The following is a 27820-nucleotide window of genomic DNA, read 5'->3' as shown; positions in this document are numbered from 1 at the left end:
TTCATATTTCACTCCATAGAATAGTCTCTCATACTTTTAAAATCGACTTTGGGTGCAGAAAACAAAAACGTGTTGGACAGAACGAACCCAGGAATATGTGAAATTTCGTTCGGAATCTCATCCCAAACTTCCTTTTAAAAAGTCAAGTTTTTAATAAAGTCAAGTTTATTTATTGTTCAGTGCAGGACACGTGAAGAATCAACAGCGACTTGTAGCGCCCAAGACTTCGTCATGGTTTAGGTTCCTCGCAATCTTTTTGTCGTCGTAAGGAATTAACAACGACTACTTTCAGTACGTTTTCTTCAAGTAAGTTTCTAATTTCGTATAGGAATAATTTCTAAAATTGCACTTGTTGACAAAACTAATTTACTGTACAAAAGGAGATTCCCAGCAAAAAAAAAAAAATACAAAAAGAGATTCATGGAAAATATGACGCTTGAGATTTTTCCTTAGCAGAAATCACACACACACACAAAAACATTGTTTAGGTCTCTTTGAGGTGGATACGCGCCCACTCTTTGAAAATATTTGTATCAAACTTAAGGGAATAACAAAGTGGATAAAGCAATTTACTAGTTTGCATTATTTAAAACGTATACATGTCATGATCAACACAGAGTTTGGAGTAATATTTACTACTATCCGATCAGGTATCCTGGAACCATCCGATCAACAACGTCTTTATCCCTATCTATATTTGAAAAATATATAACTCATCAAAAGTTGTTTATTTATTTACTTTTCACCCCACCATGTAAAGCCGATCCAATACAAAGCATAGAGTAATATTTACTACTCTTTCCTTTTCTTAATAAATATCACTTTAACATTTTTCACAGAGATTAATAATTGTATAATAAACTAAGATATTATTATAATTATACGAAATGAATTAAATAAAAATCTATTAGTTATTCAAAAGGGTAAAAGATAAACTTAATGTAAAAAAAAATATTGGAATTGTTGAATGACATTTTTTTGAAACAAAAAAATAAAGCTAAAGATTACTATTTTTATATATAAATATATTTCAGAATCTTTTTTAAAAACGTATATATTTCAGAAAAAAATATATTAATTAAATGTAATTTACAGTTGTCTTGTCCCCAACAGTTGGATTGCTAGAAAAAAAAACACACCGAGAATTTCCCAGAAAGAATTATAAAACTTCGTATAATGTGAGTTGCTTATAATATGAGTTGCAACCACATAGAAAAATCCGCGAGAGTTCGTCGGTCAATTTGTAACAACACCTATATATATTAACGTAACATTCATGTTCTCCGTCACTTCACGAAACAAAACAATAAGGAATCAATCTCCTCTGCACAGGATTGGACTTATAAACATAAACACACATAACATCGAACACCATGACGTATTCAACAATGAAACGGTCACTGGAGATTGAGTTAATATCAGCGGAGGGACTCAAGGTAGATCGAAAACCGGTGAAGAGAAAGACATTCTGCATCGTCAGAATAGACCAGAAGAGTCAGGCTTGTAAACCGGATGAACTGGGTGGGAGTTATCCGGTTTGGAAAGATAAGATCGAGATGGACATGGCGATGAACGGTAGTGTAAGGTTTATATCCATCGAGGTGTTATATAAAACAAGTGGTGGAGCTGAGAAGAGTGTTGGGCTCGCTAAGATTCCAGTGACGGATTTCATGGGAGGTTTTGCTCCTCAAGGGCATTTAAACTTCTTGAGTTACAGGTTGAGAGACGAGTATGGCGACAAGAGTGGGATCGTTAATGTGTCAATAATGGTGAAGCCTGACGGTAACGGTTTAAAATACTCATCGCCTTCTATGGCGGCTCCAGCGGATTATGCGGCGTGTTCTTCACAGGCGGCTGCGGCGGCGAATGGTCAAATGTGGAGACCACCAAGGACATCTTCATCAATGGCGTTGACGACTGGTTACAGAGGTCGTGTAGTAGTAACAGGAGTTCCTGTTTGGGGTGCGTATCCACGGTCGTCCTAAGTTCTTGTTTGTACATGTTTGTCTGAACAGATTTTCTTAATGTTTTTGTTTGCCATATATGTATTCCTCAAATAGGGATTCAGGGTGAAAAACGCGTTTGGATAATCATGATTGGTATATAAATAAGTATTATGAAATAAAAATAAGGTACATTTTATCTCTGAAGTCTTTCGACATTAATTATATTTATCAGGAATCCTGCTATCTGAACCACAATATCAAAAGCTATTGACATCGTAGAACTTCTATAAATTAATAATATTAGGAGTTTAAAATTTTATTAATTTATAGAGATATTAATTTATAATAGTTTCTTTATTTAGATTTCTTATTATATTCTAGTTATTATATTCTATAGAATATTGATGTAAAATGAAAACTGTTAGTGACATGCAATTACAAAGGGATATATATAATACGTTGTAATTACATGCAATTACAAAGACAACTTCGCGCTCACATGACAAGACGTGGGATCATTGACTGAAAGCCATGTCAACGAATTAAATTTTAGAATCAGACCAATGATGATTTGAGATACATGGAAACGTGCACAACTAAGTTTGATTTTTGCCTGCAGATAAGTATATTTTTATACAAGGGCTTATAACAGCAGCACATTACTCAAAAGAACCAACAGAAACATTCTGAAATGCCTTTCTCCAGAAGGCCAGCTTTCTTCCACAAGCTTTTCAAGGCGCCTTGATCTTGGGTCGTGACGGAAGCAACTGTGTTTGTTAAGTAAGAGACACGTAAATATCAGAAGAACAAAGACACAAACTTAGAAAGTACACGAAAATAACAAGTGTTGTGGTTACCTGGTAGCAAGAAATGAGGGAGGTGATGAACCCAAAAGCTCCGGTGACACGAGGAGTGATCTTCTTTGGATATAACTGAAGAAGACCAGCAGCTACAACAATGTCCATTGCTGCTTTGATCAAAGCAAGACTCCTCTCGTTCGATTGTTTAATCTTAGCACGATACTCCTCATCCTGCATTTTACAAAATAATAATCGAGTTTATAACATAGAGACTCCCTAGAAACAGAAAGATTGACAACACATTACTTGATACTTGTTGCCATTCTTAAGCCCCTTTTCGATCTTCTTCATCGATGAAGACAGCCTTCCAATCTCACCAATCTAATAAAAAAAATATATAATTAGCTGCGGAATAATGTATAATAAGGAATCATTTTGCGAAGCAATTAAAAAAGACGGACCTCAACTAAAGTAGTACAGACAGATGATCCCATCCAGCAGAAAAGTGATATACGTCCAAGTAACTCAGCTCGCTCTTTGTTCTGTGAGGTAGACCAAATAAGAAACGTGAACTAAACTAATGGTGGACAGGTCTGGTTTCTCTCTCACCTTATAGATTCCTGATCTGCCAAGCCAGACAATTTGATCCAAGAACAAGAATGTAGACAAAAGTGCGTTCTTGGACTGCAAAATAACAAACACACCCATCAAGAACAGAGGACTAAGAACTCTTTGGTTCTCGAGATCCAGTTATGTCTGAACAGTTCACGCTGTATAAAAAAACGAAAAGAAGAACTATGAAGCACCTTTCCAAGTAAAACGAGAGGAAGTGGAGTTCCTTTAGGGACAGGACTGATAAGACCATGCAGATCATTAACAAACTGCAAACAATAATTATAAAACAAAAATAAAACAGAGCAAGTTACAAAAATCAAAAGAGAAAACAAAGAAATCAAGAAAAGGATTATAAACCTTGAAAAGACGAAAGACTTTTCTAGCTAAGCTAGTGGATTTATCAACGTTTTGAGCAGTACCAGGTTGCCCACCGCTCAAGAACTTGGAACCATACTGTATAGCTCTGCATAGCTTATCCCTTGCCTCTGCTTTGTTCAGATACATAACCACTAGACCAAGCTCTGCTCTCGATACATCTAATAACGTAGTACTCCCCATCTTCTCTCTGAAAAGTGAAAACACACACAAAGAGCCCTTCAGTGAAGTCTCTGAGAGTGATAGATTTAATCCGCACAATTTAAACTCAAAATCAGACTCATAATCATAAAATTCGATTCGAAACACCTTTGAAGATGGTGGTCTCTGTTGAGGCTCCGAGAGATACGTGAAGAGAGAGAGACTGTTTTGTGGGGGAGATAGGGCTTGTTTGGTCATCTTCGTTTCTCAATAAACAAACAAAATGTCGCCGTTGTGTGTCCACCAAAGACTTCTCCACGCTCGATCATATCTCTCTCTCACTCTGTTAATATCCCGCGTCTCCGAGTAACGACGTAGCTCTAGGAGAAAATTCCACGTGGATTTGTTTGTAGACATTGGGACATCAATGAAGTTACCTATGAAAGGCCCAATGGGCTTTTATTTAGGCCCGATTCAACATAAAACCCCGCTCTTCTTCTTCTTAACCGGCAAAACCATGTCGTTAGGGTTTTAAACACTAATCCCCCTTGTTCACTTGTCCTAACCCGACTTAAACCCCAAACAAAAAACAAAACTGCAGTTTATTTTCTCTTTCTGTCTCGATGGAGCACAGTAAGGAGGATCAGAAAATCAATAAGGCACAAGATCCAAATCCGAGATTTGCGAGCGAAGGTTGCAGCGTGTTGCTGGACGTGAACGATGGAGACCGTCTCGTCTTCGCTCGTCTATCTGGTGGCGCGTGAGTCTTCTTCTTCTTCTTCCAGATTTGATTCTCAATCCTCTATTGTATTTGATTGATTGGATTTAGTTTATCGATTTTTTTTTTTTTTTTTGACAGTATATTTAAAATCGGGAATACGAATTACTCGTTGAAGCCATTGATTGGAGCTCCGTTTGGATCTCTGTTCCAAGTTGAAACCGGAGAAGATGGTTCTTTCCTCTCTCGCATTCTTCCCGTCAAAAAAGGTTTCGTCTTTCTCCCCAAATTCACTTTTTTTTTTTTATTTGTATATTATAATGTTCAGCTTTTGATTTCTTGGTTATAGATTGATTGAATTTGATGTTTGCTAATAATGGCAGAAAGCACCAGCGTTAATGTTATAGACGATGATGCTAGAGATAATAGAGAACTTATCGACGATAATGAATCTCAAAGCCTCACCTGTGAAGAGATTGAAGCTATGCGGAGGTTTGAACAAGGCTTAACTTGTCTGATCTCTGTGTGTTTTATATATAGAAGAATCTGCTAACTTTTGTTAATGTGTAGAGAGGGTGCAAAAGGAGATGAGATTATTGAAGCCCTGATAGCAAACAGCAAAACATTTGACAACAAGTTTCAGTTGTCTCAGGTACATGCCATTGCAGTTTCTTCTCTCTGCTTCTACTTTGAATCTTTAAAAGTTTGGGAGACAGATGATTGATTTTCTTGTTTAATCTTTTTCTTTTTGCTTTTTTTTTTTTGTAGGAAAAATATAAGCTTAAGAAGCAGAAGAAATATGCACCAAAGGTGCTTCTAAGACGCCCTTTTGCTCGAAGGTTTGTTTTTTTTTTCTGTCTCCTTTTGTTTTTGACTTCTTTCATTTTTCTTATTCTTGGATCTGTTTATGTTTTGGCCAGTATCTGTGAAGCTTATTTCAAGAAATATCCAGCCAGAATCGGGTATGTATTACTTTGTTTCCTTCATTAACTGTATTGGGAAGATCCTAAGTTAACAACCCATATATTTGGTACTGATTGCTATTGTGTTTCTTTTTGTTGTAGATTCATACGTGTAGATGCGTTATCTCTTTTGTTAACGATGGCTAACGTCACCGCATACTCGGATGTGCTAGTGGTGGATATGGTTGGTGGCCTTGTCACTGGTGCAGTGGCTGAACGATTAGGAGGCACTGGTTATGTTTGTAATACATATAAAGGGGATTCTCCTTCCTCTGTGGATATGGTTAAGATGTTCAACTTTACGGACAAGGTTAAAGAGAGGTATGTTCACCTTTTCTCTCTTTCTCTCTGTGTAGTTTCTATTTAAAAACCATCTATAGTTGACATTGCTGGACGTGTATAGGATCGTGCATTCATCTATAAACGAGCTCTCATCAGCCAAAACTGCACCCCCTGAAGAAAACAATCAACAAGTAGGTGTTTATAACTATGCAAGTTGCCAACCTTTACCGTTTCTCTTGAGTCTTAGTTTTCTTATAAATCTTCTGGTTTTAACAAAAGGTTGTAATTGAAAAAAGCAGGAATCATCTACATGTGATATGGTAGAAGATGTATCTGTGACAGCTGAGGCTAGAGTAGATGATATTGCTGTCCGAGAGAGCAAAATTATCAAGGCCCCACAACCTGGAGTCAAAGCTTCTAAAGAAGCAGTAGAAATGTGGAAAGAAAACGGTTTCTCTAGGTGACTACTATGAAACAGTTCCTCTATTACTGAAATTTGGTTTCGGTTCATACAATGTCCTCACTTGTGTCGTGTGATTTTGCAGCTTGATCATGGCAGCACAAGACCAAGACCCATGGACTTTAGCTAAAGATGTATTGCCACTGCTCTCCTACTCTGCTCCCTTTGCAATATATCATCAGTATTTACAGGTAATGTGCCATAAGAAGAAAGCTTCTCATTGTATTTTGGTTTTGCATAAGAATAGAATCTCATGATATGATGAACATTTACAGCCTCTGGCGACATGTATGCACAACCTTCAGCAAGGGAAGATGGCCATCAATCTGCAAATAACCGAACCATGGCTACGCGAATATCAGGTGCTTCCATCAAGAACTCACCCTCACATGCAGATGAGCTCTTTTGGAGGCTATGTCCTTAGCGGCATCAGAATCTCCACCACTTGATTCTCATCTCCAAACCCCATTCTTCTCTTTATCATTTTCAAGAACTGAGGTTTGGTTTTTTGTATTTTGTTTGTTGTTTAGATATATAGGAAAACATTCATCTTGTGACTCTTATAAAATTAATAAAACACTGTTTTGTTTTGCTTCATTGAAGTGTGTACAATATTCTTCTTATCAATACCATTGGCTATGTTTCATATAAGATTATGAAACATTACAACATACACAATAAGATTTGCCTCATTTTCTTCATCTACTTCCTACTAAATAAACTTTTCAGTTTCCCTTTCTCAATCCTCTCAAGAAGCTTCTTTGAACCAGGAACCTCCAACTCTTCCAACTTGTTCAGATAACCAACAGCTCCACCAGAAACCATCTGCTTTTTACACTTCTTGCTCGAACACAGAGCCGCCAAAACCGAAACCGCATACTTCTTGGCCGAATTGCTCGGACTAGGCTCAAGCAGCATCACAAGACTCATCACACCCTTCTCATCTCTCTTCACTTCTCTGCAGTTCCTTGGAACCGTCACAAGGCTCGCTATAGCTTGAGCAGCAACCTCTCTAGCTCCATTCTCTTTCGCCTCAAACATCCTTATCAATAAAGGGATACAACCCGATTCACCGATCATTCTCTTAGTCTCATTCGATGTAGCCATCCTGTCCTGCAAAGAGTCGATGCAGCCGCTTGCTTAGCTCCTGTTGATCCTGATTCAAGAACATGGACTAAACTTGGGATGATCTTGAAGTAAATCTCGACAGAAACAGAGCCAACGAGGTTACGAATCGCAGCAACTCCAGGTTCTTGAGGGAGAGGTCCATCTAAGTAAGCGAGCAGAGTTTGAACCCCATTCTCTGATATAACCAATCTTCGTAGAGCTTCGTTGCTGTTAGTGAGATTCTGAAGACACTCCGCTGCGTACTCTTTAGATCCCATCAGAACTCCGCAGTTAAGCAAGTTAATCATCGCTTTAACGATTCCTTGTTCCGCAAGTTTCTGTCTTACCTCAGGAACAGAGGCGATGTTCTTCAAAGTACAAGCGGAGGCAGCTTGAGAAACAGAGTCCCCTGTTTTGCAAATCTTGATCAACGGACTAACCCCTCCGTTTCCAACAATCAAACGCGATGTCTCCGATGAAAACGACAATCTCTGCAACGTCGTAACAGCTCTCTCCTTAGCAACGTGACTTCCGGATTCAAGCAGCCTTACCAATGGAGGCAATGCGTTCTCGGAGACAAGCCAATTCTCGCATTTTTCTGATTCAGCTAAAGAGCAGATCACAGTCACAGCGTTCTCCCTAACGCTCTGCGAAGTGGCTGTCATAAGCTGCACCAAAGACGCGACATTGGTCCGAACCAAAGCGGTTATAACCGCTTTTTCGTCGTCTCTCATTACCTCAACGAGCTGCTCAAGGGCCTTGCGTTTTGACTCCAAGTGACCTATTTGAAGACGAGCAAGCAACTCTCTGACTTGAATTGATTGTGTAACTTCTCCGAGAACGTCTGTTTTCATTAGCAATCCACAATCTTTCAGGCTAAGATCGATTTTCGCAGAGAGAGAATCGAGATCACTCTGCATCTTCAGTTTCCCTTCTTGCTTCTCTTGCAAGCATACATTTGCGAGCTCGATGGCTTCTTTCAAGGCTTGTAAGACCGCTTGAAGCTGTTCTTTGCAGAGAGTGTTTTTGGAGAAGCAAGAATGGCTAGAGAAATCTGATAAACATGTCGGTATCTTCTCTAACCTTGAAATGATCACTCTCCACCTGCTGGAGAAACATGTAATAGTTCTTGCTTATGAAGGAAAAAGACACGAATACCCTTCTGAAGAACCGTACAGGATCAAACTAAACAAGATTGAAGCTTAAGCTATAAAAAAAAAAGAGAACGACTTTGTTTCAAAGAGAAGATGTGAGTCTCTTTCAACATATTGTGTGGTCAACAGTTTCATAAAGACTATGAACCAAACTCCACTAATATTTTACACGTAAGGTTGGTCATGGTGACAACTTGTCTTTACTGCAAGAAAACAAGAAACCTTGGATATTATTCAGAGGAGACGAGAGCTGGAAGCTGCTTGTGTGGAGCTTAGATGACAGCTAAGTAAAAAACGGGATAACAGAAGTTTCCTATTGCAGGGCGTGTGAAAGAACACATTGAGGAATGAGCAAACTTTATTCAACTCCAAGATCAAATGCTTTTAAACTCAAGTCATGAACACATAAGGTTTTACTAGCTCAAAAAAAATCATCCAAAAATCAATAAAGGAGAACTACAAAGGAAGAAGAAACTAAAACAAAAAGATGTGGCTGGCTAAGAGGGAGTGGAGAGCAATCTTGTTCACTTTTTCCTGAAAGAGCAACCTTCAGTGAGCCTAGCCTTTCCTCCTGTGGGTTGGCACAACACAGTCTGGCAGTTTCCACATACCACAACCGTCTGCGAGTGGCTGAACACCGTCGTACTGCAATAACAAACAACCCATCATTCATCATAAATCACAGAGTAAAACATGGACAGATTCAAAAATAAAATAGTTTCAAAGCTTACATGTTAAAGCAGCCTTGGCACTTCACATCCTACAATCACAGGATATCACATAAAAAAAAATCTAATCAGCACCAAATAAAAATTTTCTATTGATTAAAGCAATGAGAACAAAACTCAAAAATACATTCACAACAGTTCTAATACATCAAACAGATACAGAGAGTGATGAGAAACAACAAAAAAAAAAAAGAAGAAGTTTCAACTTTGAAGAAAAGAAAGAAGTACCATGAAAAATGAATTAGGGGACTGAACAAGACGCTTGAGCTTGTGCTTCCTCTTCTCAAGCTCAGCTGGTGGGTTTAGCAGATCAATATCGTTTTGAAGAACCTGTCAATTATTCAAAGTTACAGTCTTTTAAATAATCAGAACAATTTTAATCCTCTACTAATCAAATCATGAGGCACTAATTCAAAGTCAATCACAACCTAAGAATTGCATTCAGACAAGACACGATTAAACAAGAGAGAACTTAAATACTACGCGCAAATGGATTCGAAGAGATTGAAAATAGAAAACTAACCATCTTCGTTAGCTTCTAGGGATCGATGACAAGCCTCAGAGAAAGTAGAATCAGCCGACAAAATGCCTTTTGAAAGTCGTAAACCTTAATTTGGGCAAACAAAAAACACCTTTATAAACAAACAACACTCTTAACACTTTAACGAGGAACCGACCTAAGCGCCACCAGAATTTCCGTTAAGGCGTGGGTTCGAATATCACTCCAAACAATTTATTTTGTTGAATAATATTAATAATGGGCTCGAAATATATTAGTTACGGCCAATTATACTTGATCTACATGGCCCATCATTTGCAATATGTATATTTGTTTTCCTCACAGATGGCAAGACTCTTTGGCTACCGCTTGAGCAGAGAGCGCCAAAGATCGACCAAGGAAGTAGATATTATAATGTTTTCTAATTAAATCTAGCAATGCGTAACCTAGCGATTATGTATTGTTTTCCTCGCCAACTCTAACCAGTGTCATGAAATGCTTTTCTCATAACAGTTTCCTGTGTCTATTTCCTCAGGAGAACAAAAAAAAAAGATGAATTTACCTAGGTAAAATTACAAAGATTGACACATTTATCAGGTATCTTTCACAAGAAGAACTAAAAAGAAAAAAAAAAGTCAGAACACCAAGACAAGCAAAAAACAACAACACATGAGGTTATGCATTTGCAGATATTACATAATAAAAGTGAAGATGGTTGATCCAAAAAAAAGAGTAAGTGAAGAAGATAGATAGTTAAAAGGTTTAGAGGTGTATTCTTCTTGACAAGACAAGTCTACAATCAGTCTTCAAGTAAACAAACGCATTAGATTCTGTCTGCAGTTGCTGAGATTACATAACAGAAGTGAAGAACAAAGATAGTTGAAAAGGTTTCAATGATGAACTCCTCAGCTATATGTTCTTTTATCCACCGTGCAAGGTCGAGATGAAAACGATAACATCTTTATCTTCGATAGTGGTCTCAAGCTGACCGCTAAGCTCCCAATCACAGTCATTCACTAGCACAAGAACACCAGGTCTCCTGCACAAGAATCGACTTTTTCCCATGTTAATAGACATTTATATCATTAACCTTGAAAGAAGAGAAGCAGACATACACAGTATCTCCCTTGATGAACATCTCAGGCCTCTCTTTGATCACATTTGTGCGAACCCACGAAAGCAAATCCTTCATTGTTAACTAATTTCAAGAGAAAACAGTAAGCTTTTTAGATAAATAAAAATAATAATATGATTAAAGAAAAAAAAAACACACATAAAGATTGAAGCTTTTAACCTCTTCTACTCCATTGGGCAAATCGACGTTTACTTTATGGATCTTTTCAGAATCACAGAGCAACTCTAAACCACCCCTATAGATCAAATCAAAGTTTTAATCTTTATATCCAATGGGTTCACACTAATCTAAGAAGCAAAACTCGCTGGGAGTTGAGAGGTTTCGAAAGTAAAATTCACAGAGAAAGAGGGAGAATCTCACCCGAATTCGAGAGTTAGTTGCATCTTCGTCGATGATCCACCCTAGCTCTTTCTAGGGTTTTTCTGTCTTTCGGCTTACTTGCAGCAACAAAGAGAAAGATGATGATGAATCACAAATCTAGTAAACGACATCGTTTCCGGTTAAAGACATCTTGGGCTCTCTTTACTGGGCCTGGATTACTTTTCCCGATGAATGAATGTTATTAAAAACGAGTCATCGCAGCGTAACCGTCGATTTAACTCACTGTAGATATCGACGGACAAGATTGGGTCCTAGTCTTCACCATCTCCAGCAACCCAGAAACAGAGATTCTTTTAACGAGAATGGGATGATCTCTTCATCGAAATAGAGATTCCGTTCGATTCCAAACAAAAAAACCCTATCAACATTTTCTTGTTCCTATGGAAGCGTATAAGCAATGGGTATGGAGGAACAGAGAGTATGTACACTCTTTGGGATCTCTTGCCAACGTAAGATCCTTTTCTCTTCTGCTTAGTAATCTCTCTAATTTCTAAATCTCTTTGCTTGAGGACAAGTGTTACATATAGAGTGCAATTTGAGAAGGAACCGTTTCTCAAGTGATCTTGATCGCTTGTTCTCAGTGTCTTGATTGATTTGGGATTGGCAGGGATTAACATGGCTGCTTCCTGAGAAGTTTTCAGCTTCAGAGATTGGACCCGAAGCAGGTGTTTTTGTGATTCTTTTGGTAACACCTTTTGTTTACTTGCTTCTCAAGTTGCATGCTTTACTTGTACCTCCTCTCACGTGCTTAGTGTCTCTAATTCTTTGATAAATTTTTTAAAAAAAGTTTTTGGTAATCTTGTTTACAGTTACTGCTTTCTTGGGCATATTTACAACCATCAATCAACACATCATTGAAACTGTTCCAACCACTCGTGCCCATGTTGGACCTTCCGGGACTGATTCGTCCCTCCTTTCTTATCCCCTACTTATCTCCATCCTTAAGGACTTGGAAACCGTTGTGGAAGTGGCTGCTGAACATTTCTATGGAGACAGAAAATGGAACTTCATTATTGCAACTGAAGCTATCAAGTAAGTTTGGATGTGTCTGTGTATATACAAACTTAGAGCATACTTTGTTGACGTTTTGATATCTGAGCAAATGTGAATTTTTCAGGGCGCTCGTTAGGTTAGCCTTGTTTCGGAACACCGGATATAAGATGCTTCTTCATGGAGGGGAAACTCCTAATGATGACAAAGATCCTAACCAACCCGAGCTGCAAAACAGACCTCGTCATTTGGATAGGAATCATCGTTCTGGAAACCAAAATCTTTATAATCCATGGAACATGGAAGGACGGGCGATGTCAGCTTTAAGCTCCTTTGGTCAGAATGCAAGAACAACAACAACAACATCTCCTCCCTCAGGTTGGTCTCGAAGGATTCAACACAACCAGCAAGCAGTTATAGAGCCTGCAGTGATCAATGAGAAGCGAACAACTCTCTCCGAGCTATTATCTGAGAAGGGTGTTAACGGAGCATTGTTTGTGATGGGTGAGGTTCTGTTCATAACGAGACCGCTCATCTACGTTCTCTTCATCAGAAGATATGGAGTCAGGTCTTGGATTCCTTGGGCTATATCTCTTTCTGTGGACACACTGGGGATGGGGATTCTTTCAAATCTAAAGTTGTGGGGAGATAAGAGCAGCAAGCAAATCCATTTCTCTCAACCTGAAAGGGACGAGGTTAAGTATATATATTGAACCTAAGTTACATTATATGTCCAACCGGTTTAACTTAAATTCCTTGTTTTGATGTTCAGCTTAGGAGACGAAAGCTGCTATGGGCGTTGTACCTTATGAGAGATCCATTCTTCACCAAGTTCACAAGGTGAGGGGTGAAGTTAATATGCATCTCTTTTCTTGCTTCAGTTTCAGTCATAAACCGTTATGCTTTCAGGGAGAAGCTGGAAAGCTCTCAGAAGAAGGTGGAACCAGTTCCATTGATAGGCTTCCTCACAGGTTTGCTTTAAAGATTTCATTACATTCACAAAGATACCTATGATCACTGACATCAATTCATTTGCTCACTTTCTTGCATTGTCTCTTTGTATCTTCTCAGAGAAAATTGTGGAGCTTCTGGTGGGAGCTCAGTCACGTTACACTTACATATCGGGATCTTGAGTTAAAACACTTGTGCAACAGAACAGATCCGCATTGTTGGATTGCCTTAGGGAATTGTTACAGCTTTGTAAGAAGTTGCGTTTATTTCAGTTAGGACATACAACCACACAAAGATGTAGTTTTGATGATGAGCTGTTGATATTTAAACAATGGACCCCATACAAATAAATGAAACAAAGCATCAACGTTTTCATCACTGCGAGTGGAAGACAACATGAACCTTCTCATTCACTTTTGTAAACCAAATTGATTTATGCTGCTGACGTGAGCTATGCTTATCAATGGGTAGGCAAAAGCTGGTGGGCAGGCCAAATTTACGATATCCCTACACTGGTGAGTGAGCCCACTGAGTTTAAGCATGATGAAAAAGTGTAGTGACTAAACCGGTATTTTGTCTTTATTCGAGTCCGGTTTACTTCTGATCCGATCCGTTCATAAAATTGGGCAGAGAGAGAGAGAGAGAGAGAGTGGTGAGGTCCAATAATTGGGCCTTTTCCCCCTCGACATTGAGTGGTGTCACCAGCACTGGAGAGTAGGGTCCAGTCCAGGCCCTCTTTAACTCGTTTTGGTTTTGTAGCCTTTCCTTTTCTTGTGGTAGGCCCCGTTTTCTGTTCATGTGTTTGGTAATGGTTCAAACCGGTTAAATGTTTCAATCAAAATTATAAATTTGAATCAAATTGAAAGTGAAATTACTCTTGATTTGGTTAAACATGTTACTGTTTCTAGCTCTGGTTTTGTATTGTTATCTTTTGTGTTGAATTTTGGATTGAACAGTGTTCCAAGTATGATTGTAAAAGGGATTAACCGGTTTAGACCAAGGACGATAGGATGTTGGAGCCCAGGAGAGGATTATTCCAAAGACATTAATTAGCATTTTTTGTGTGGCGCAGCCTTTTGACCTACATCAAGTCATCAATGGGGTCCAACCCCATGTATGGGCGTTTAGCTTTTTCCATAAAGAAATCTCTAATAAAAATTTCAACGGTTAGAAAAAGTTAAGTCTGACGGCTTATAATTAAAAATGTTGATGGGAACTATCATGATAAGCAAAATGGATCAAATGAATTTGCACAATATGATGCAAAATTGCAAATACTATAGCATCTCTGCTAAATAAAATAAGACCCCACTGGACTGAATGGTCCCTGTAAAAACTGATAGAAGATGGAACAATGGAACGGGATCGATCCACGTGGTAGTATCCTAATGGCTCTCAAAAGCTCAATCCAATATTATAAGAACCGTTGATTTTTCCCTGGATCAAAATAAAAGAATTCACCGTCTTTCCTGCTATATATATATATATAGACAACTCACATACTAGTCTCTCTCGACGTGAAACACCGTTAAAAGTGATTCCTTTCACCGGCTGTTTTCATTCAAGTAGTATAATTTAAATGGCGACGATTAAGAAGCACGAAGTAGCCAACACAGTGAGCCTCGAGCCCAAGGCGGAGCCGTCGTTAGAGGTCCCGTCGATTTCAATGTCTTTAGCTCCACCGTCGTCGTCAATAGGACCGCAACTGAAGAGAGCTTCGACTAAAGACCGTCATACCAAGGTCGAAGGAAGAGGGAGGAGGATACGGATGCCTGCCACGTGTGCGGCTAGGATTTTCCAGTTGACTCGAGAGCTTGGTCACAAATCCGACGGCGAGACGATTCGGTGGTTGTTGGAGAACGCCGAGCCGGCGATAATCGCCGCCACGGGTACGGGAACGGTTCCCGCCATCGCTATGTCCGTCAACGGAACGCTAAAAATCCCGACCACGACGAACGCTGATGCTGACGTGGCGGAAAATCCGGCGAAGAAGAGACGTAAGGGACCTTCTAACAGTGAGTATATAGACATAAACGAACCGGTCTCCGTTTCCTCCGGTTTAGCTCCGGCATCCACCGCGGCTCAACAAACGCTGCCGCCAGGGATGATTCCGATGTGGGCGTTTCCATCAAACGCAGTGGTTCCGACGGTTGGAGCTTTCTTCTTGGTTCAAAACGTAGCTGGCCCGTCGAACCAGCCTCAGATATTAGCTTATCCGGCCGCCGCTGCTGCTTTACCGTCGACGTACGTCGCCGCCCTTCAGCAGGCTTCTTCTATGGCTAGACCACCTCCTCCTCCTCAAGTTGTTCCAAACTTTACCGGGTCAGTTATGGCTCCAAGCTCAAGCTCCGGCATAGCAACGAAGAATATGCTCAGAGACTTCTCAGTAGAGAGTTACAATAAAAAGGAGCTTCACCAGTTCATGACGACCACAACAGCACCACGGTCATCGAACCACTGAAGGCAGAAAGAAACGACGGCGTATTGGTGATCTGATCACCGGAGGAAAGAAAGGGCACGTGGGCACGTGAGGGAGGGAGTAAAGACGCTCACGTGTTAAGAAACACGCACAAAAACTGAAAAGCAGAGAGTGAGGGAAGGGCCCCGCAAGTGGGAGAAGGAGGGAGTGGGCCAGGTTTGGTGTGGCGCCCACTTCGGTAGGGCTACGTGGTCCGTTCTAGTGAGCCTCACCAGTCACCACCACTCTGTCTTGACGATTTGGACTTTGTTTTTCGCTTACAAATCCCTGTAATAATCTCAATTCATGGTCCACCCAACAACAATTTCTGTAAGAAAATAAATACTTCATCTAATTCTAATGATTTTTCCTAAAATTGTCAAAGCATTACTTTTCTCGATAATTCGATTTCTTAGAAGTGTTAAAAAGCTTCAACTTTATCATCCCTTTTGATTTTTCCATAAAGTCTCGTCCGTGTATGATATTGGCGGGGCCAAGTAGCTTTGCTTGCACTACCACCAATACGGCCTCATCTCGTGGGCCATAAACCTTCGCACTCAGGGACGCAGGTTGGTCACCACCACCAGAGTTAATACGTTAAGGAAATAAAAGAACAGCATGGCGTGAGTTCAATTTCTGTCCATCAGATATTTACCGTTCATTACACATCCTCTCATCTTGACCTAACCTTTGATTCTATTACCTTTACTTAATTGGTTGATATTTTATTCTGTTCACGCCCCGCCAGACACGATAAGATAATTTTTTAATGTCCGATAAGAAGCCTGGTTGTTTACTTAAACAATGATTCTCACAATTCCTCACCGTTGAATATTTCTGTCTGAAATGTGTTTTAGTTATAAAGAAAGTAGGTTATTTTTGAAGAAACAAAGAGTAAATGAACTATTGGAGGCCCAAAAGAGTTGGATACGAAACTAAAATCGACCTAAATCATAAAAGATTAAGCACAGATAAAGCAAAATAACAAATAAACATTTTAGGTACAATAAAAACCAAGAAAACTAAAATTGAGGGTGCAAATATTTAAGGCCTTACAGGCCCAAGCTACATTTAATAGCACCACGAAGCTTAGCGTATTATCTGTACACATTTCTAGTCAATCATAAGGAATTACTGAATTAGTTATAAAATTTTCAACTCACGTTTGTGTCGGTCGAATATATTAATTTGAATATTCCGGATATTAGCTATTTTAGGCTTTAAAAATTTCACAGAATTTCTAAAATATTTTGGATAATACTGTGTACTAGGTGATAACCCGCGCCCTGCACGGGGCGAGAAGATTATTAAAATATTATAACTTTTAATATGTAGACATAATAAAAATTAAAGTCATAGTAAAAACAATATATGTAAGAAAGTACGGATTATAGCTAAGAATTTTAGTATGTCAATATAAATTTATATGCGATGGCCATTAAAATTAAATTGTATATTTGTTTGCATGCGGGTAAATTATAAATACAATATTAAATGAAACATAAGCAACAGTCTAATAAAATATAAAATGAACAATATATAAAAAAACAAAACAAAAATAAAAATGGAGACAAAATAACTGATGTCAATAATGTTTTCATAAGTCTTCGTTTGCAATCCTATTATGAGAAATATAGCAAATAGATCATCTAGAGAATTTAAAAACATTATTTAACAAAATATGTGAATGCATGTATTACCTCAATCGTAAAGCATCAATTTCTGGAACACCAATGGGGTCGAAGACAACTTTGGAAAACCCATCAATGTTAGTAACCCTCTTAAGTCGGCCTTATTATGAAATATGAAAAAATATTAGTAAAATATACATATAATATCAGCTCCGATTAATTTATTGTATATACAATAAATACAATAGATTACCTTGTCCCCATTTAATTTGCCAACACTACAAAACACATAATATTATGTCTGCATCTATAGAATTCCATAAATCATTGAAAACATGAGCAAATGCACCATAAGCGACACACTTAATGACGACGTTACTGTAAAAAAAAAAGGGGTTCAAACCATGTGATACTATACAAATGTATATCTTTCTTTTTACAGATGTTGAATACTTACGGGATGTGTAGTACAAAAAAACAGATTTTGTGGTCGATGATACCATTATTTCCGTTCGTAGGTTCCATCATATATTCTTCAAGAAATCCTACTCCTATAAACATAGTTTGCTTGTTGCAAGATTAGTTTTATGAATTTTGATATGAACTTTAGATGTATCAGTGATGGTCACGACAAAAATATATCAGAATCATTCCCCTATCGATTAAAGTAAGTTTTTCAATTCTTTGAATTTAGTTTCCTTGATTACATTAACAATTAAATTGTGTTTCCTTAATATTTTGAAGCATTAAGTCTTGGGTTTAATTGGTTATTTTCGATGAATTGAATCAAAAATATCATAAAACGATTTGATATGAACATTCGTATAGGTTATGATATAAATATTATGATAAACGATTGTAGATTAGTTTTATGATAAACATAGTTTGCTTGTTGCAAGATTAGTTTTATGAATTTTGATATGAACTTTAGATGTACCAAGTACTGATACAGGTTAAAGAACTTAGTTGTACCACGTTTAAAGAATCAAAAATTGTACTAAAGCATACATAACGATCGATGAGACACTTATTGTGTTGCCTTATTTAAATAAAACATTTCCAAATTTTTGAACATATCATAAAGTCTACCTTAGAAATGAGTTAATATGCTGCCTTATTTAGATCCCGATTTTTTTTTTGGAAATCGAAATGTAATCCGAAAGTGATTTTTGAAATCCGAAATCATATAGTATAATGTAATGACCAGTGGCATTTGTATGTAATTTTTCTAGTTCATGAAGGGTTTTTCTAAAAAGTAAGTGAGAGTGCATGTAGTGATGACACCTAGGAAATGGCACTCATGTAATAAACACATGAGGCCAAGGTTTATTTCTAGCAATGCTCCTCCTTTAATAAGAAAGGGATATGTTCAGCATGAAAATTTAGAAAAGGAAAAATATTTGAATAAAATAGCATTTCCCGACATTTATTATTATTATTATTTTTGACACTAAAAAACTATTATTATATTATTCAAACTTGAAGTGGTTTGGTTAACCGGAATAGAACAACCAACAAAATAAAAATCTTTATGGAAATATGTCGCCGTCCTAGCTAGGAAGTCGGAGATCCGATTTTGCGCTCGTGGAACATGGTTAATCTTGAATTCCGGAAAGCATTTCGTGACAATTGTTAAGCGTTAAATAATAGTTAATATATAATCCTTCCGATTAGAGGTATTTGTTCTTTTTATGACAGTCCATGCCCGAGTCCATATGCAATCATAATCTCAAGTCATTTAAGACTTCAGCTGCAGACTGTGGTATAAACAAACATTTGTTCGCTAATTTAAGCTTAACTAAACACTAGTGAGCAAATCAAACATATAACCAAAAATATTAAAAAAAAAAAAAGAAGAAATTAGAAAGAAACAAATAACATTCGACCACAAGCAAGCGTGTACCAATCTCTCCCGCTCTCCGCTCCTCTGTGTTCTTACAAGACCACCGACTATGGCGAATCCTGATTTGTCGTCTCCTCTGATCACATCCGATCAACCAGAGGTCTTCATCTCTATCGATGACGACGACGGAGATGACTCGGTTCTCGATAATCAAGACCACCGCCCTCGTGGTTTCGAATTCGACCATCTTAATCCGGTTAACCCTTTCGGGTTTCTCACCGACGCCGAGCCTCCGGTTCAGAGTCCAACGGCGGCGGATCCGTTCCGGAACGATACTCCTGGAGTTTGCGGACTCTACGAAGCGGTCAAGATCGTGATTTGCCTCCCGATTGCTTTGGTTCGGCTAGTCCTGTTTGGTGTTAGCTTAGCTGTTGGTTACTTGGCAACGAAGCTAGCACTTGCTGGGTGGAGCGATAGACACAACCCTATGCCTCGATGGAGATGCAGAATCATGTGGGTTACTCGCTTCTGTACCAGATGCATCCTCTTCTCTTTTGGGTCAGTTTTACTCATATCTATGTAGACCCTATTAGTTAACTTCGTGTTCGTGTTTCAAAGTTTGTTCCGTGGTCTTGTTACTTAGTGTTTTTACTAGATACTGTTTGCTGATTATCCGTTAGTTTTAAAAAAGCGAACTTGATTAGTGTTTTTAGTAGATAGAATTGAGGAATGGTTTCAAAGGTGTTAGGTAGTTTTGTTCCATGGTGTTGTTTATAGGCTCTAGTGTGTTGAGTGATCTTTCTTGCTCTTGTAGTTATCAGTGGATAAGACGGAAAGGGAAACCTGCTCGGAGAGAGATTGCTCCCATCATTGTGTCAAACCATGTCTCGTATATTGAACCAATCTTCTACTTCTATGAGCTATCACCCACCATTGTTGCATCGGAGTCGCATGATTCACTTCCTATTGTTGGAACTATTATCAGGGCTATGCAGGTACGTATCCATATTAGTATTCTTCTATTGGTTTAAGTTGTTGTTGGGTAGTTTATACTAAAGATTTCATTTCTTTTTCCTAGGTGATATATGTTAATAGATTCTCACAGGCATCAAGGAAGGACGCTGTGGATGAAATAAAGGTATTTACTTTCTGTGGCATGTTATTGATGTCTATAGTATGATTTTGAATTAAAAAAAAAACTTTATCAAAGAGACTGTTTCACACAACCAGTTGAATCATTTGTTGTTGAAAGGAGTCAACTGTTTTTTTTTTTTTTTGTATTTGATATGTAATGTGGTTTCAAGGATGTAAATACAGAGAAAAGCTTCCTGCGATAGCTTTCCCCGTCTGCTGCTATTCCCGGAAGGAACCACTACTAATGGGAAAGCTGTTATTTCCTTCCAACTCGGCGCTTTCATCCCAGGTTACCCCATTCAACCTCTCGTGGTTCGGTATCCACATGTACATTTTGATCAATCTTGGTGAGACTCTTTCGTGTATGTGTTTTGTTTTACACATTTTCTTTAAAAAGTACTGATGTTTATGAGTCTTTCAGGGGAAATATTTCTTTGGTGATGCTCATGTTCAGAATGTTCACTCAGTTTCACAATTTCATGGAGGTAGGCAGTGTTTCATATCGTGTAAAAGCTTAGTTTAATTGGTTGTACATAAAAGGTTGTACTCTTTTATGTTTTTTGAATTTGTACAGGTGGAGTACCTTCCAGTTATTTATCCTAATGACAATCATAAACAGAATGCTGCGCGTCTCTCGCAGAAGGTGTGTGCTTGGTGGAGATATACATTATTTTCCTGCATTTGTTATTCTTTTTTTTATGGCGAATATTAGTCCTCATGGTATACTTGTGAATACAGACAAGTCATGCAATTGCAGCATCTTTGAATGTCGTCCAAACATCTCATTCTTATGGGGACTTGATGCTACTCAATAAAGCATCTGAGTTAAAGCTTGTATGTGTGTGTGTTTTTTATTTTATTTTGAATAGCTTCATATGTTTTTACTTATCTCTGCTCATAGTTGAGCCACAGGTCATGTAAAGCTTGAAAATAACTCCCCATGTCAGAAAGCAATTCATCTTTTAGTCATTTATTTCTTATTTAATTTTCTGTTGCAGGAAAATCCTTCAAATTACATGGTTGAAATGGCAAAGGTTGAGTCGGTAAGTTCATCATCTAGTGCTACAATCTGATGCTTCACATTTATTTACATCAAGGAGTCACATATCTTTGATTGTGTTATTTTTTATTATGTCCATATATAAATATCTAGAACCTCATTATTTTGATAATGTCCTGTACACATGCTCCATCAAGAAAAAAGTGTTCATTATATATGGATGTTTTTTTGTGTCTCTGGTGATAGTGTTGACTTGTCTTTGTTCCTTCCAGGTATTCCATGTAAGCAACTCAGAAGCAGTCCGGTATTTGGAGACATTTTCTTCCATGAATCCGGATTCAAGGTAATAAATAACCTTTGTCCTCTAAGTAACTATTAAAATAAAGATATCTCTTTAGTTCTCGAAAGATCAGATTTCCCTACAACCTCGAGAAGGTTTATCCTTTTTGCAGTGGACGTGTTGCGCTACATGACTTTCTTCGGGTTCTCAAACTGAAGCCTTGCACTCTTTCTACTGAGGTCAGTTATGATCTTTGCCCCGCCTTCTTTGTGTATCAGTATGACTATGCTCTTATCATCTTTTACCCTCACTTACACAAGCATACTGCTGTAGATATTCGAGTTCATTGATGTGGAGAAGGTTGGATCAATCAATTTCAGACAGGTAATTTTAGAAATCCCCTGCAACATAATATTTTATATGACTCTGTGATCCTCGTGGAGAAAAACATTCTTTTTGTATCTAATCCCTTTGATCTCTTCCTTCCTCTGTTGATTGTTCTGCAGTTCTTGTTTGCCTCGGCTCATGTATCAACACAGCCACTTTTTCAGCAAACATGCGAGCTATCCTTTTCACATTGTGACGCAGATGGAGATGGCTATATCTCCATTCAAGAAGTATATTCGATTCTTCACCTCTTTGTCATATTTATTTTTGGGTCCTTATGACTTACTACTCTTTTCCTAATCTTTGGCTCTCAGCTTGGAGACGCGCTGAAACCCACAATCCCAAACTTGAACAAGGACGAGGTAGGTGTAAATAGATTCACTCATCCATAAAGATGCATAGCTAAACTGTTGCGCTCATCTTATGTTTCAGATTCAAGGGATGTTCATGTTTCTTGACGACGACAAAGATCAAAGAATCAGCAAGAGTGACTTCTTGTCCTGCTTACGAAGAAACCCTCTGCTCATAGCTATCTTCTCGCCTATCTTGGCTACAACATAACACAGACAGAACAAACAGCTGTGGCTAACATTTTATGAGTTTATCTCGTCTTTGTAACTATATTGTAAAAAAAGAATGTCAACAGAAGGGGCTGCTGAGTTTTAGGCCTATCCCCTCCTCCATGGATCCATTATCCATCCAATGAGTTTGGACTATAACTGCGTGACGTTCTCTACCCCAAAAAACGCTATAGTGTTTACTCTTATACCTCTTGAGTACACTCTCTGTATTTGCTACCTTTTTGTTTAAAAAATTGGGGTTATACATATATTATTCGAATTTCGATTGTATCAGTATCAGTGATTATTACTTCCTCTAAAGAAAGATTTTGTATAGTACTTATGAATAATTATTTAATTTTACTATATAATTTTCAATAACGGTTAATTAATAATATTTAATGAATTCAAGTATTTTTAATTAATATTTATTAATCATTCATTAAAAAATCTTAAACATCTTGAAATTTTATTAGATTAACTTCTTTTTTTCAAAAGAAATTTCCTTGCAAGATATGGTGAGGGGGCTCTCTCTCTTCTCTTTAAAAGAGACTATCTCTCTTCTCTTTAAAAGAGACTAGCTTTATGTTTTAACGTAAAACTAGAACTTGGCCATCCGGTTGATTTAACTTATGTTCAACGAAAATTCATAAACCGTTGGTTTTATAAAAATATCTCATATATATTTTTTTATGTTTTGTAATTTACATACAGAGTAAAATATATTATTTTATAATATAGATGTTTGATGATAATGTTTTTTATTTGTGCATAATGTTATATTAAAATTTTTATAATTTGATACAATTTGATGTAATTGTACTATTTATATATTAATTTATTGTTAATTTGTTAATTTATTTTAAAATGAAACTACATACTAAATTTTTTAATTTTTGCATTAGTTTTCTAAGAATTATTATTAATTTTATGATTTTTTTCTTGAAAATTGAACTCTCGAAATTTTTATATTGACTAAATTAAATAGAGTTTAAAAAGTGTTTTATACAATATATAGTTATATACTATATATTTCAGTTTGTATTTTTATTTTCACATAAAGAAACAACAACTATTATAATTAATTAATTTAAATTGATTTTAAATGCAGTGGCAAAATCTGTAAATAAAAAAAATACAAAAAAAAGTATTTAATTATTGTAAATGCAATGACTAAATATGTAAATTAAAAAAAGTAGTTAATCTGCTATTCATGTTTCTGTTTTAATTGTTATCCATGTTTTCAAACAGTATAAAAATGTACTTGTTAATAATATACATGTTAATAATATAGATATCTATATACGATCAATCTGTTTTGTTTGCTTGGGCGGTTTTATTTTCCGGGTTAGCGGATTATTCTTCCCTTTGACGATTTTTGATGTGTAGTTCTTTTTCAACCAAAACAGAACTTTTCTTCATAATTTTATTTTATCTTTGTTTTTTGGTTGAGTTTCTAAAAGCTTCATCTCCCCTTCTTAAACGTATATCCCGAATGTTTTCTTAGAAATTTGTCTGTTTGTTAGTCATTCTCGATCTTCATTATCTTAAGATACCAATCTTTGCATTTAATAATCTTTGCAAAGTTTTCGCAAGAAGTGAAGATTAGAGCTTATTTGGTTGCTTAACGATTTATTCCACTGTAAGAAATGTCAGAGCTTATTCTATAATAAACAAGTGTTTTGACAAAGGCTGGTGTTGAATCGATCAAAGCAACTTAGTGATTTAACATCTGACGAGGAGTATGAATTTTTCAAGGGAAAAATAGGTGATATGGGAGATTGAAGCTTACAGATGAAATCAAAGTTGGGCTGATAATTCAAGTTTCAGGTTCATCGAATGTTCTTGCTTACGGTGGCTCCGGTGAAAAAGCAGCACCGCCCTTTGCGTATCACATAATCCCCCATCTTTGCTCAGCAGAAGACACGTGAAGACAAATGAAATGTCTAGAGACATCTTTATTTTTAACGTCGGGTTGGGTTTATTTAGAAGCCGGACTTGAGATTCGAGTGATTATCCCATTGCAAGACTCTTAATTAAGGGTTTTAAAAACAAAAAAAATTAATACTCTAAAGCTCAACTAAGTCCTCGAGTATATTTTTCTTTGGTGATCAAGTTCTTTATGGATTTATCATTTTCATGAAAGCTGCTCAACTAAAGAACTATAAAATCCTAGACATAGCAATAAAAGGATCATGACATGAAGTGATGAAACATAATACCTTTGTACATAAGCTGAAAACAAGAGGCACAACGAGCTCAATATCTTCATCTCTCTCCTTCCTCACCACACTCCCCCTTCCTCTGCTCCATCAGAATCTCCTCTTCCCTCACAATCAAAGTATAAACCGCACCCATCCTCGAGCTCGAGTTGCAAACTTCCTTCTGTGCTCTCTTACTCTTTACCTCTTTCTTTGTTTTTTTTTTTGTGTGCAAGACATAACAAGTGAAAGAAAGCAGAAGAAAAGAAACCAACATGTCCTTAAAATACAATACTCCCTCCCGTCACTTCATAATCAGGATGACCAACAAGAACCTATACAAAGAAACAGGCTCACTAAGAAAACAAACAGCAAGAGAACAAATACTATGCAGCATAGAGGAATCAAGAGAATACAATATTGTTGAGATAAGAGACGAAATGCTCACTTTAGAGAATGGCAAATGCGCAAGCCCTTGCGACTCCACCAAGAATATGCAGAACAGAAGGGTCATATGAAAAACTTTGTTAGCCATCAACTAGAAACTAATAGACAAACTCAAATCAGCTTCAAGCAGAGAACTAAGCTACCAATGTAGGAAGAAGATTGATTCCAAGGCAAATTCTAATAGTACAAGCATAAAGGACTTGCCTTTCTATCAGCTCGAGCATAGCCAAAGGAATCACAGCCGTGATGGTCTTGGGAGATGCTCTACGACAGGTGTCAATCATAACGAGCAGTTCCATAAGGATTTCATTAGCAGGTGGGCATGTAGGCTGTACAAGGAACACGTCGCATCCTCATCTCCTCTTATTCCCTCTCAATAACCCTGCAAAACCCTAACCCCGATCGAATCCCAATCCGATCTCCCCTCCCCTCGATTCCTCACCGTCTCACGATCCGCCGTCACTACCCCAGCCCTCTCTTTTTGTTCTCTTAAGGGTTGTAAGAAGGTCTAGTTGTAGAAATTTGCTTTAGTTTAAAATTATGTTTCAATGTCTTCTTGATGTCCATGTTTGGGTTTTAGTTTCCCTGTTATGGGATATGTTTCCGAGGATTTCATCGTGTTCCGCCGGCTGAAGTTGTATTCCATCGAATGTTTGATATAATCTATTGACGGAGAAAAAAAAAATCTAAGATCTGATAAGTCATTAAATTACTTTTTTGACATCTGAAATCCAATTAATTATACTCATCGTGTAGTGTTAAGAATAAAAAGCCAAGGTGGGAAAAGCTGACGCAAGCGTGGCTTACTACTTTACAGAGGAATACACGAATAGAAAAAAAAAAGACAATGAGAATCAGAAGTTGGAATGACAACCGTTCGATGAAACAGATAGGGGGTGCACAGCACGCTCTGTGGTCCCGTCCACAGATGACGTGAGTGTCCCTTACCCCATGTGCCCTACATGTGTCGGTCTCAGCTGGGAAGTGCGAACTCTCTCCCCAATGGCCAATTAGCTTATTTTGATTAACCCTCTTTATCCGACATTTAAATATTAAATCACATTAATCCACTTTACATTAGAATTGCTTGATGAGTGTGGTTTCAAATGGATAGAGAGAGACCATCGGTTTCAAATGAAACGATAATCAATACATGTGCAAATGCATTGAGCCAATCGACATGATTTATCCAAACCATGCGTTTACAGAAGTTAAGCAACTAATATGATTTCTTTATATTGTAATTTGTGTTTTGTTTGGTCAATAAAAAAACTAATGATGATTGTTTAATTCATAACTACGCGTAAGACATTTCCAAATGTAAAATTATATTTTTTATTTCGAAATAAAATAATTCCATAATAGAATTGAGTATTTTTTTAGGGTAAAATATTAATAAAAATAGAATTGAGTGTTACTCTAACACTATTAGTAGAATTGAGTGTTACTCTAACACTATTCTAAAAATTAGAATAGAATGAAAATAAAAAGAATAGTGAACAAAAATGAGTACTCCATTGTGGAGTAAATTTTCATTATGAAATGAAAAATAGAGTGAAATAAGAGTATTCCTTACTTATAAATTCTATTTTAGAATAAATTATAGAATGAAGTTAAAAATGCTCTAATAAGTTGTACCTATTAGTGAAGTTACACTGACTAGTTTCATGAGTCCATATGCATGGTTACACTAACCAAACATATATTCTATAACAAAATAAAAATCACAGACTATGTCGATATTAACCAAACATCTCCACGGAACGTCGATCTAATTCACTTTAAAGATTCATAATGATTAATTAGTTTAGACATCTTTTTTGCCCGTTGTTTTTATTACTAATTACTAAATTAATTCAACTGAAACTTGTATATGCATTTGAGGTTGTCTAGATGAAAAAATGAATATTCATCCTCATAAGATCCGTGATCAGTTAAGCTTTGCTTGAAAGCTGTATCCATTCAATATATATTTGAAACTGGTCTTACACGAATATCCAATCAAGTTTCTTCAAGGAATCACCACTAGTATGAACAGTTATTGAAAAACAACATATGGGACCTTTCACGGAACCTAATAAAAAGAAACCAAACTGAAATCACAAGATTGTTAGAAACAGTAGCAAACGAATGGAGTAGGTTTCTGGACAAGATAGGGAATCTGTCTTTTTTCTAGGAGAGCCTAAGATTATCATAATTTCAACACCTAACTAGGTAAATAGATACATAAAAAGAAAGTGAATATAAAGGAACGAGAAATAGATTTAACCTAAAAGAGGAAGAAAGAGGTTAAAAGGGGTGAAGAAAAGTAGTAATACGAGCATATAGTAGTTGCTATATTATATTTTTTGGTGGGTCCTCGTTCAGACCAAAGTGTGGAGCACGATTATCTTTGACGTTAATAAATAACGAATATATTTTTGTCTCGGGAGTTTTCGATTGGAGCATGAGAAAAAGCAGGAAATGTGTGTTCGCATTATCATTGGCCAACCTTTGTACGTGACTGTACGGACGACATTGATGTATTTCTAATATTCTACGCCCTATTTTCTTCATCTTCTTAATGTTTCTGTAATCGTTTGATCGAAAAAAAAATGTTTCTGTAATCAGTGCCGGCCGAGGATTTTTGGGGGTT

At 37.1% G+C, this 27820-nt stretch overlaps 8 protein-coding genes, 1 non-coding gene and 1 pseudogene across 13 annotated transcripts; 5 read left to right on the top strand and 5 right to left on the bottom strand.

Moving 5' to 3' along the window:
- The first annotated feature begins 1209 nt into the window (after positions 1-1209).
- LOC106429632 (BON1-associated protein 2) lies at positions 1210-2142 on the top strand. The gene has a single exon (XM_013870380.3). The coding sequence runs from the start codon at positions 1374-1376 to the stop codon at positions 1983-1985; it is 612 nt and encodes a 203-aa protein (XP_013725834.1). The 5' UTR covers positions 1210-1373; the 3' UTR covers positions 1986-2142.
- Positions 2143-2464: 322 nt separating this feature from the next.
- On the bottom strand, positions 2465-4203 carry LOC106429642 (peroxisomal membrane protein 11D). Of its 2 annotated transcripts, XM_013870391.3 has the most exons (8): positions 4046-4203; positions 3719-3926; positions 3553-3627; positions 3356-3430; positions 3208-3288; positions 3053-3127; positions 2804-2977; positions 2465-2713 (listed from the first exon to the last, which is right to left on the bottom strand). In XM_013870391.3, exons 2-8 carry the CDS (start codon positions 3917-3919, stop codon positions 2678-2680), a joined length of 717 nt encoding a protein of 238 aa, XP_013725845.1. In that variant the 5' UTR covers positions 3920-3926; positions 4046-4203; the 3' UTR covers positions 2465-2677. The 2 variants fall into 2 exon arrangements, with proteins under 2 accessions (XP_013725845.1, XP_048608657.1); XM_048752700.1 differs by lacking the exon at positions 4046-4203 and having other exon boundaries at positions 3719-4022.
- A 191-nt stretch (positions 4204-4394) lies between these two features.
- On the top strand, positions 4395-6896 carry LOC106429641 (tRNA (adenine(58)-N(1))-methyltransferase non-catalytic subunit trm6-like). Of its 2 annotated transcripts, none has more exons than XM_013870389.3 (11): positions 4395-4637; positions 4737-4864; positions 4979-5087; positions 5166-5247; positions 5364-5434; positions 5516-5557; positions 5660-5878; positions 5961-6030; positions 6139-6299; positions 6385-6490; positions 6575-6896. In XM_013870389.3, the coding sequence occupies exons 1-11, from the start codon at positions 4501-4503 to the stop codon at positions 6746-6748; spliced, it is 1299 nt and encodes a 432-aa protein (XP_013725843.1). In that variant the 5' UTR covers positions 4395-4500; the 3' UTR covers positions 6749-6896. The 2 variants fall into 2 exon arrangements, with proteins under 2 accessions (XP_013725843.1, XP_013725842.1); XM_013870388.3 differs by having other exon boundaries at positions 6136-6299.
- Positions 6868-8745, bottom strand: LOC106429617 (annotated as a pseudogene).
- A 155-nt stretch (positions 8746-8900) lies between these two features.
- Positions 8901-10312, bottom strand: LOC106429643 (40S ribosomal protein S27-2). Its single transcript, XM_013870393.3, has 4 exons — positions 9812-10312; positions 9517-9618; positions 9292-9320; positions 8901-9205 (listed from the first exon to the last, which is right to left on the bottom strand). Exons 1-4 carry the CDS (start codon positions 9812-9814, stop codon positions 9085-9087), a joined length of 255 nt encoding a protein of 84 aa, XP_013725847.1. The 5' UTR covers positions 9815-10312; the 3' UTR covers positions 8901-9084.
- A 225-nt stretch (positions 10313-10537) lies between these two features.
- On the bottom strand, positions 10538-11429 carry LOC106429640 (ubiquitin-related modifier 1 homolog 1). Its single transcript, XM_013870387.3, has 4 exons — positions 11283-11429; positions 11082-11157; positions 10903-10985; positions 10538-10826 (listed from the first exon to the last, which is right to left on the bottom strand). Exons 1-4 carry the CDS (start codon positions 11303-11305, stop codon positions 10709-10711), a joined length of 300 nt encoding a protein of 99 aa, XP_013725841.1. The 5' UTR covers positions 11306-11429; the 3' UTR covers positions 10538-10708.
- A 112-nt stretch (positions 11430-11541) lies between these two features.
- LOC106429603 (peroxisome biogenesis protein 16) lies at positions 11542-13622 on the top strand. The gene is made up of 7 exons (XM_013870355.3): positions 11542-11752; positions 11911-11968; positions 12113-12335; positions 12421-12988; positions 13066-13133; positions 13203-13264; positions 13365-13622. Exons 1-7 carry the CDS (start codon positions 11684-11686, stop codon positions 13424-13426), a joined length of 1110 nt encoding a protein of 369 aa, XP_013725809.2. The 5' UTR covers positions 11542-11683; the 3' UTR covers positions 13427-13622.
- A 1017-nt stretch (positions 13623-14639) lies between these two features.
- On the top strand, positions 14640-16086 carry LOC106429609 (transcription factor TCP9). Its single transcript, XM_013870360.3, has one exon. The coding sequence runs from the start codon at positions 14824-14826 to the stop codon at positions 15703-15705; it is 882 nt and encodes a 293-aa protein (XP_013725814.1). The 5' UTR covers positions 14640-14823; the 3' UTR covers positions 15706-16086.
- A 3085-nt stretch (positions 16087-19171) lies between these two features.
- LOC106429651 (lysophospholipid acyltransferase LPEAT2) lies at positions 19172-22873 on the top strand. 3 transcript variants are annotated; one of them, XM_048752699.1, is made up of 14 exons: positions 19172-19689; positions 19991-20171; positions 20255-20314; positions 20494-20657; positions 20732-20795; positions 20885-20953; positions 21049-21144; positions 21309-21353; positions 21583-21653; positions 21763-21829; positions 21924-21974; positions 22097-22207; positions 22292-22339; positions 22410-22873. In XM_048752699.1, exons 1-14 carry the CDS (start codon positions 19286-19288, stop codon positions 22536-22538), a joined length of 1560 nt encoding a protein of 519 aa, XP_048608656.1. In that variant the 5' UTR covers positions 19172-19285; the 3' UTR covers positions 22539-22873. The 3 variants fall into 3 exon arrangements, with proteins under 3 accessions (XP_048608656.1, XP_013725857.1, XP_013725855.1); XM_013870401.3 differs by having other exon boundaries at positions 19178-19734; XM_013870403.3 differs by lacking the exon at positions 21049-21144 and having other exon boundaries at positions 19176-19734.
- A 1798-nt stretch (positions 22874-24671) lies between these two features.
- LOC106429625 lies at positions 24672-27463 on the bottom strand. The gene is made up of 2 exons (XR_007321301.1): positions 25187-27463; positions 24672-25073 (listed from the first exon to the last, which is right to left on the bottom strand). It is a non-coding gene; the product is annotated as an uncharacterized LOC106429625 (transcript).
- Positions 27464-27820: the final 357 nt, after the last annotated feature.

The sequence above is a fragment of the Brassica napus genome, chromosome C3 (assembly GCF_020379485.1).
Source record: "Brassica napus cultivar Da-Ae chromosome C3, Da-Ae, whole genome shotgun sequence".
Classification (NCBI taxonomy): domain Eukaryota; kingdom Viridiplantae; phylum Streptophyta; class Magnoliopsida; order Brassicales; family Brassicaceae; genus Brassica; species Brassica napus.
This window is presented reverse-complemented; position numbering and strand designations above follow the sequence as displayed.

What these genes read in the sequence shown, in the direction of transcription:
- LOC106429632 (XM_013870380.3), top strand. Translation starts at nt 1,374, where the DNA reads ATGACGTATTCAACAATGAAACGGTCACTGGAGATTGAGTTAATATCA.
- LOC106429642 (XM_013870391.3), bottom strand. Translation starts at nt 3,919, where the DNA reads ATGGGGAGTACTACGTTATTAGATGTATCGAGAGCAGAGCTTGGTCTA. An exon ending in AGAATGGCAACAAGTATCAA is followed by an intron (nt 2,978 to 3,052) that starts GTAATGTGTTGT and finishes TGTAAAATGCAG; the next exon opens with GATGAGGAGTATCGTGCTAA. An exon ending in CCCTCATTTCTTGCTACCAG is followed by an intron (nt 2,714 to 2,803) that starts GTAACCACAACA and finishes TAACAAACACAG; the next exon opens with TTGCTTCCGTCACGACCCAA.
- LOC106429641 (XM_013870388.3), top strand. Translation starts at nt 4,501, where the DNA reads ATGGAGCACAGTAAGGAGGATCAGAAAATCAATAAGGCACAAGATCCA. An exon ending in GCTCGTCTATCTGGTGGCGC is followed by an intron (nt 4,638 to 4,736) that starts GTGAGTCTTCTT and finishes TTTTTTTGACAG; the next exon opens with TATATTTAAAATCGGGAATA. An exon ending in AAAGAAAACGGTTTCTCTAG is followed by an intron (nt 6,300 to 6,384) that starts GTGACTACTATG and finishes GTGATTTTGCAG; the next exon opens with CTTGATCATGGCAGCACAAG.
- LOC106429643 (XM_013870393.3), bottom strand. An exon ending in CCCCTAATTCATTTTTCATG is followed by an intron (nt 9,321 to 9,516) that starts GTACTTCTTTCT and finishes CTGTGATTGTAG; the next exon opens with GATGTGAAGTGCCAAGGCTG. An exon ending in TGCCAAGGCTGCTTTAACAT is followed by an intron (nt 9,206 to 9,291) that starts GTAAGCTTTGAA and finishes TTGTTATTGCAG; the next exon opens with TACGACGGTGTTCAGCCACT.
- LOC106429640 (XM_013870387.3), bottom strand. Translation starts at nt 11,305, where the DNA reads ATGCAACTAACTCTCGAATTCGG. An exon ending in CAACTAACTCTCGAATTCGG is followed by an intron (nt 11,158 to 11,282) that starts GTGAGATTCTCC and finishes TTTGATCTATAG; the next exon opens with GGGTGGTTTAGAGTTGCTCT. An exon ending in TGCCCAATGGAGTAGAAGAG is followed by an intron (nt 10,986 to 11,081) that starts GTTAAAAGCTTC and finishes TCTTGAAATTAG; the next exon opens with TTAACAATGAAGGATTTGCT.
- LOC106429603 (XM_013870355.3), top strand. Translation starts at nt 11,684, where the DNA reads ATGGAAGCGTATAAGCAATGGGTATGGAGGAACAGAGAGTATGTACAC. An exon ending in CTCAACCTGAAAGGGACGAG is followed by an intron (nt 12,989 to 13,065) that starts GTTAAGTATATA and finishes TTTGATGTTCAG; the next exon opens with CTTAGGAGACGAAAGCTGCT. An exon ending in TTCTTCACCAAGTTCACAAG is followed by an intron (nt 13,134 to 13,202) that starts GTGAGGGGTGAA and finishes TTATGCTTTCAG; the next exon opens with GGAGAAGCTGGAAAGCTCTC.
- LOC106429609 (XM_013870360.3), top strand. Translation starts at nt 14,824, where the DNA reads ATGGCGACGATTAAGAAGCACGAAGTAGCCAACACAGTGAGCCTCGAG.
- LOC106429651 (XM_013870401.3), top strand. Translation starts at nt 19,286, where the DNA reads ATGGCGAATCCTGATTTGTCGTCTCCTCTGATCACATCCGATCAACCA. An exon ending in ACGCTGTGGATGAAATAAAG is followed by an intron (nt 20,315 to 20,493) that starts GTATTTACTTTC and finishes ATGTAAATACAG; the next exon opens with AGAAAAGCTTCCTGCGATAG. An exon ending in GTACATTTTGATCAATCTTG is followed by an intron (nt 20,658 to 20,731) that starts GTGAGACTCTTT and finishes TGAGTCTTTCAG; the next exon opens with GGGAAATATTTCTTTGGTGA.